This window comes from Oxyura jamaicensis, chromosome Z (assembly GCF_011077185.1).
Source record: "Oxyura jamaicensis isolate SHBP4307 breed ruddy duck chromosome Z, BPBGC_Ojam_1.0, whole genome shotgun sequence".
NCBI lineage: Eukaryota > Metazoa > Chordata > Aves > Anseriformes > Anatidae > Oxyura > Oxyura jamaicensis.
This window is the reverse complement of record NC_048926.1, coordinates 506,890-514,443: the sequence shown is the minus strand read 5'-3', so window position 1 is coordinate 514,443 and position 7,554 is coordinate 506,890. Positions and strand designations below refer to the sequence as shown.

General features: G+C 43.6%; 1 protein-coding gene across 1 annotated transcript in view; it reads right to left on the bottom strand.

Annotated features, from left to right (window-relative positions):
• Positions 1 to 2,530: 2,530 nt before the first annotated feature.
• The window catches only part of NARS1 (asparaginyl-tRNA synthetase 1), a 13,173-nt gene continuing 8,149 nt past the window's right edge, over positions 2,531 to 7,554 (bottom strand). The window contains exons 11-15 of the mRNA XM_035310271.1: positions 6,960 to 7,095; positions 5,819 to 5,932; positions 5,092 to 5,223; positions 4,435 to 4,566; positions 2,531 to 3,875 (exon numbers count right to left, since the gene is read on the bottom strand). Of these exons, the coding sequence (XP_035166162.1) occupies positions 3,744 to 3,875; positions 4,435 to 4,566; positions 5,092 to 5,223; positions 5,819 to 5,932; positions 6,960 to 7,095 (646 nt within the window). The 3' untranslated portion in view covers positions 2,531 to 3,743. The remainder of the gene's footprint in view (positions 3,876 to 4,434; positions 4,567 to 5,091; positions 5,224 to 5,818; positions 5,933 to 6,959; positions 7,096 to 7,554) is intronic.

Here is a 7,554-nt window from a genome sequence, read left to right as displayed (position 1 = left end):
GGGGCCCAAAGCGACCCGCCCCCGCCTCCCGCTCCCGGCCGGGGCGCCGCCAGCGCGGGGGGGAGAGGCCGGGCCGCGCCTCGGGCCGGGTTTAGCTCGGCGCCCTCAGCGGCGGCCCGGGAGGGGAGCGAGCGGGGACAGCCCGCGTCTGCCGGGGCCGCCGGGTCCCCGGGGAGGCAGTGCCCGCCGCGGGCCGGGAGGGCTGCGAGGGCTGCCCGGGTGAGCCCCGGGTTCTGGTAACCTAATGCGTGAGGAGATAGCATCGAGACGTGGGCACGCGATAGTGATCGCGGAGCTGCCAGGTGGAAGCTGGAAGGACGGTGGAGCCGGTGCCCGCAGCCCAATTTACCCATTACCAAGCCAATTACCAATTACCAATACCTTGAGGGGAAACGAACACGGGGATGAGCACGACATCCAAGTTCTAATTGCGTGTTGTATCCTCTTTCGCAGATTTGTCTACCCTTTCTAATAAGTTTAAAATTAAGCACCATTGTGTTCCATCACCTGAAGTGCCCTTCTGAAAACTATTAATGACCGCAACCTTGCACACGTTGTAACCTCCAGGGGAAGTCACAGTGAAACCCAGAGAAAACTCCAAGTCCCTGGAGCTTGTTTGCTTTCCCCACGCCTGACCAGCATTACCCACAAGTACCTGTGTTACTAAAAATTTAGCTCAGATGTGAAGGACCTGGGACCCTGAAACAGTACTGAATCACTGGAGATACAATCAAACTCAACATCTTGTAAGAACAAAAAAAGCCACACCACACAACCACACGTAAAGGGACAAAGACATAAAAGGAAGCAGCATTTATCACTTTTCGCTTCCCAGCAGTATTTTTTTCCCTTAATGAACACAGACCTGAACAGGGCCCAGATGATAAATCAGGAACTACACCAGTCCTGTTTACCAGAGCAAAGGTTTGGCTGAAGCAGCACTTCCACACTGCCACCTTCCCGTGAGCTAGGCTTCAGGGGCAGCCAAAGGAATTGCTCCTTAACCCCCACCAACAGATTCACACAGGCCCTTGCTGAACTCCAGGATGCTTTCCATGGAAAGCAAGGTGGCTTGCCCAGCACCTCTGCATCACGAGCAGATTAAGAGAGCGAACAGCACTGTTACAGCCGACTCAATGGCATCCTTCATCTCAGTCACCTTTTAAGCTCCTTATCTGGGCTGCCACTGCCATGAGCTCCCTGCAAGCCCTCCGACCTTCCCCTGGCAGCACTCCTGATATTTTAAGGCTTTTAACCTTGACAAAGCAGCTCATCCCTTCCGATTTAAGGGACGGAAAACTGCCCTGCCAACAAGAACTTCTCCAGTAGTATCTTTTCCCAACCTTTCTCTTCCCTTATCACTACAGCCACTTGAAGGATTTTGTTAGTTTTTGATAAAACTCCTTATATGCTCACAAATTTGTACGCATCCTGCATTACAGAAGCCTCTAGAGCATCTCAGCACAAGAGCAATTGTAAAAACAAACAACAAAAGAATCAAAACAAAAAAGCACAAACAACAAAAGCCCAAAGGGTAGGATTACTATTTGGTAGCATGTTCAACATTTGAACAGGGGGGACTTTTCCTATAGCTTACTGTTAATGCGTTGTCACATGCATCAGTTTAGGAATAAGAAATCCCTTGTTTTCTTGCAGTCAAGCTTGTTCGTATTTCCCTTCTTCCTCTAGTTTATATACTTAACTCATTGCAACAAATACCCCAAATCACAGGAAATTTATGGTTGACTCCACCTTTACAGGTACTTCAGAGAATAATTTAATTGCTAAGTTCAGACAAAGAACAAAGACACAGAAAGAGTAGGGCAAATGTGAGAAACAGAGCTGAGGCACGTTACTGTATGAGACGCAGCTCTTAAAATCTTGTCTTTTTCTGTCAGAAAAAGACTAGGCCACGAAAAGACTGCGAAAGTCAGTGAAAAATGTGAATTCAAAAAGGTGTGGATAAGAAAAACCATCCTAGCAACGCTCATTTCTTAGAGTACCTTTCATTCATCCTCTTCAAAGGGCACCCTGCAGGTCAGCAGTCCCCAGGAAACCCTAAGACAGCGGTGTGTAAGAGCTCTGGAAAAAAAACCTCGATGCTTCCCACTGAATCAGTTGGTGTGACAGAGACCAGCTCCGCTTACAAACCTGGCCCCACTTCGGCGAGCCCAGGACAGGCACCGTCAGACGCCTCAGCGACTACAGCAACCAGAAGTCCCAGCCCACTCCCACTGGAGGTGCTGCCTCTGCAGCTAATTATCCAGCACCACATCTCATTTATTCTCTGGACAGTATTTCTACTGGGTATATCAGAAAGTCTATCCAAACTATAAACAAAATATGACTTGAAGTTAATGGGTATTTAGCTGAAAAAAGCCTTTTTTTTTTTGTAGAACATGTATCCAGCACGCTTGAAAATTTACTTTTCCTGCTTTTCCCCCATTACTGTCTCTACCAGGACAGAATATATCAAATAAGTGATAGAGGCCAAGTGAAGGTAAAGAAACAGACATCACGGGTGAAGAACTACTGTCCTGCACACCAACTTACGTTGACATAATTTATTGGTTGCTGATTTAGACTAGCTTGTATATTTAACATGCAAGATGAAGAAAAAAGCCTTTTATTACAAAAATAAGGATATCGCACAGCTCAACATGAATGGTAAATCCAGATAACGTCTCGGTGCAAGTAGCCAGTGACGCACCTACAGATTTTCTTTTTCCTAGTAAAAGGGCTCGCATTTACGGCTAAAAAGGATACAGATGGTTCAACACATTAAATACTTACTTAATTCTATGTGATAACCTGAATACAGCCAGAAAGTCTGCTAAGATGCAGCAGAAGAGTACACCAAGCTAGCAAGGAAACTGTTCTACCATGAAAAAATCCTTTAGCACGAAGGAAAACACCGCTCCAATTACAGTTTACCGAGAGAGGACAGTAATCCAGTCAGCACACACTGCTGAAACCCAATTATATTTCAAAGTTACAGTTTCTTTGGGTCTTCGGTTAGTCATTTCTTGTTTGAAATAGATGTAATAACCTTCGTTTCAAAGGCACCACAAACACTCCAGTGTCTCGAAGCACATCCCCTCCTACTGTAATTCAGCTTATGCTGGGAGTGTACGGTCCCACTGGACCACTCCATCCACGGGCATCAGGAAAAAGCACCGAAGCATACCTCACAATCAGGCTTGTAATTTTTAATTAATAGAATTAATAGTAAATAATTTGGGAGAAAAAGTCTCTTTCCGTAGAATTTAGTGCTCAATACTACATAGCTTACAAGGGAATAAAATCAAACAGAACTTCCATTAAAAGCAGTAAGAGCTAAAAAAAGCACAGCACAATTATTCTCCATTTTTATATTTTGTTGAGCCATTTAGAAGACATTTCTTCATACCACTCTCAGCGGCCAGGATTTGGGAATTTAAAAAGCTTGCACTGATTTCTTCAGAAGAAACCACAAGAGAAAAAAAGAAATCTAAACCACCAGCTTAAGATTTTTGTTTTATGTTGACTTGAGAGCATAAACGCACCTAACATTATTTTTCTAAGGCTTCTTCCAGTTAATTAGTAGCATTTTCCTTAAAAAAGGGTTTTCTCACACACTAAAGTAATGAACGTATGAACAACAGGTTGCAGTAAGTCTTGTTCTCAGACGGGCTGTAGTAGAGTGTATCATTCTTTTCCAAGCATCAGTTGCTTGATTTCCTAGGAGCTTGTCACAAGGACAGCTATGGTTTGCAGCGCTGGACAAAGCGTGGATAGAGACAGACATCTCGGATATGGTGCCTATTCAGAATCCAGGTCAGGAACCGCTCTAATCCCAAACCATATCCACCGTGAGGACAGGTACCATATTTTCTCTGTGAAATTAAAATCACAGAGAAGATATTAACCATTCGCTTGTTAAGACAAAAAACAAAACAAAACCATATTCTGAGGAGGAATACGGACTGTGCTCTCCTCAGGGAAGATGTCTGTGTTCTGTTCCCTGGGGCAATGTAAGGACTAGAAGAGAAAAATGGAAGCTGAAAGATAAGGTCTTAATGATTTTTTTTTTTCTCTCCAACCTCATCCTTTTCTCTTCTCCTTACAGAGCTAGCTATTCCAGCCTGGAAAGACCAAGTCATCTTTATCTAACAAGGGCTTCACAAAGGTAGCGCACTATGGAAGACATTACAAGAGGAATACACCTGCACAGACCAGCTTAATGAAGGCAATCTGGTATGGGCAGCATGCACTGGAGCAAACAAAAGCAATTTAAGAGAATGGGAACTATTATCCATTGCATTTTGCCAGTGGTTAAACGACCATCTACTTTTGGTCATGGAAAATGTATGCAATTTAGACTGCATCACCTTAGAAGCAGTTTAAGAAAATTCACGTGTCTGACAAGCAGCACACTGACACCGTTCTACATACCTGATCGGTGTACCAGTAATACGGCGTGGGATCAATGCCCTCTCTCTTATAGCCTTCCAGTAGCTCCTCGCTGTCCCAAGTACGCATAGAGCCTCCAACAATTTCACCAACGTTAGGCATCAACACATCAACCTACAGCACACAACACGAGACCAAACTATTACAGTTAAGTTGCTCTCAAAAGATGAAGCCAAACCTTAAAACATGTTTTACCACGTATTTTTAACTCTCCATGACAGAATGAGGGAAGGCAATTCCTTCCAGACCCAGTCTCTAACACTCTTGGTGACACTTGGTGACACTGAACTGTTAAACCACAAAAACAGTCCTAACCACCACCACTCTTCCTGGCTGCTTGGCAGCTTGTTTTCAGATAATACGGTCCCCAAGAATCAATGAAATATTGTCATTAGACTAGCACCATCCAGAGGCCAACGAAAAGCATGTTCACTGTGATCTAATGACATTTTTTAAGCACTTCAGTGTTGCTTCATTTGTTTCTACAGTATCAACAAGTCATGCCAAGAAAGGCCCCAGACAAATTCTGGTATGAATTCTCCAAGGTTCTCCTACAGTACTCCTTCATTTTATGCTCATCCACAGAGACACTCGCACTCTATTGAGAAGGCTGTAACACTATGTAAAACACCAACTTACAGATTCAGTAAGACGGGAATCGTCACGGCAGCGCTGCATATAGAAAGACTTTATCTCTGCAGGAAATCGGCACAACAAGATTGGCTCATTAATGGAGTCTGTCATCAGTCTCTCAGGAGCTTCAGGAATATCCTAGGGTTAAAGAGAGCTATATTAATATTTAAAACCAAGAACACTCCAAAACCTCAAGACCCACAACACATCAGGCAAGACACAGACAAAGACACTTTCAGACCACACTTATCCAAGCATTCATCCTGATGTATCTACATTTTTAAAACAAACATCTTAGAAGAACTCAAGGAACTCTATATTCAAAAACATACAGATCAGAAAAAAATCTGTCTAACAGTCTACACCACATTTCACACAGGAAACTGGGCAAACTTTAAGCTGAAACAAACTTTCCAAACAACTAACAGACACTGAAGAGCTTCATTTCCTCTTCCCCAGAATTGTTTTCCACAAACCTTAAGCCAAAGAACCACAGATGGGTCAGGATGGGCAGGGAGCCCCGGGTGTTCCTGGTCCCCCCCCGGCCCAGCAGGCCCCCTGAGCAGGGTGCCCAGCCCCACGTGCAGGCGGCTGCTGGAGACCTCCCTGGGGTCTCTGATCTCAAACACAACGGGATCATGGTCCAAACACATTGTTCTTCAAGGGACTCCCATACCCTTCATGGACTGTGGGATTTTGGTTTTAATTTCTAAGGTGACACAGAAAGACTTACTTCCCCAAACTCGTAATAAGTACCATCTTCCTTCTTCACATCATGTTCCTTTAACCACTCAATTGCTTCAGCATAGTTCATCCTTCGGAAAGGACGTTTGGGAGGCTTGAAGCCCTGTAAATAACAGCAGACATCAAAATACTTAGAAGGGTATCATTTTTAAGATTTATTTTCCCAGTCGATCAGCAAGTCGACTTCCACACTCAGAGCATACATGCTACCCTTTGCAGGTTGTGTATCAACTATTACTTAAAAAGCTCAGAAGTACTGAAAAGCTGGAGCCCAACAACACCGTCTTCCAAGTCCAGTGCAGTTCACAGAACAGATGCTGAAAACGACAGCAGAAGAGAGGAGAGGAAGCATTTTCAGAGCTCTTTCCTTTTCTGTATGAATTCATTACACATGTAGGTGCTTCAGACTGAACAGTTTGCAGAGATTCCACACGCAGTGCCACAAAAGAACATTTTCGCTTCTTTGTGCATCAGACTTTGCCTTTGTGACAAGTCCACAGGGTAGGTTGTGCTTGTTACTTTGGACGTCCTGCCCATCTCAGTTCAAACTGAGAATGGAACCTTCCAGTACTCACCAGAATTTTCCTGATGGTCAAAATGACAGGGATGAGAGAATCTGTACATGCTCTGAGAGAAAAGCTAGCGAAGAAGATAAGATGCCTTTAACAGACTACTAACTTTCTATGCAAAGGCAGCAGGAGACAAAGGAGATAGACTATCTTCTATAAAGAAGATAGCTTTATAGAGCTGTACCTTCCAGCACAGGGAGTAAAATGCTAGGGTTGTTTCACTGCTCCCTTACGCTCAATCTGCGAGTACCAGCTGCTCAATTTTATGAGCTCTAGGATAGAGGTTTTTATTCTACAGGTACAGTACACATTATGATAAATGCCAGCACACTGCTAGCTCCTAGACCTTGCTAGCAGGTAATTTCTTCCTCTGCAGCCCCCCAGTTCCTGGAAGACTCATTACCAGCCTCACAGCATTTTCCCTCTTTGTTGTCATTTAATATTCTTACTTAAGTAAGTAGAGCTCATTGCCACACCCTGTCTTTCCCAGATGAACATGGTCATCAGGAAAGGTAAAGATCAGACCTTGTCTACTCAAGACTGTCCCACACTGCTGCTTACCGGGTTCAGCTCCAACAGTAAGCTTGATGCAGGTGACGCCAAGACTCTGTCAACTACATCACACACCAAGCTCTCCAGACGGTCCAACAAATCCTCAAAAGTTATAAAGGGACATTCAGCTTCAATATGAGTATACCTGAAAAAAAAAAAGGTCCTGACCTTTGCAAAACCATACTCAAACAACCAATCTATAGCTATGAAAAAAAATCTCTTAAGAAAAAACACAAAACCCACTTTTGTTCTGTTTTTCAACTTTCCCACTTCTATACTGCAAAGGAAATAAGGTTCTTAAAAAAAAAAAAAAAAGGAAGGAAAACAAGAGTATGAACTGTGTATTCTAAAACACAAAGCTTCCTAAAACAGTATCAGCTGTTTTGAGCAAATCCCCCTTCACTGAACATCGAATTTGACCTGCTGGATGCTCACTGATACAAGGAGTTACCTCCAAATATACTTTTGATCAGCTGTTCCATAGTAGCATTATGCTGTCTTCTCACTGTATATTGCCATCCAACCACTGGCTACTCCCCTTGTTTTAAAAATTTGCTTATACATAAACAATAGAGAAGTATACATAAACAATAGAGAAGTATAC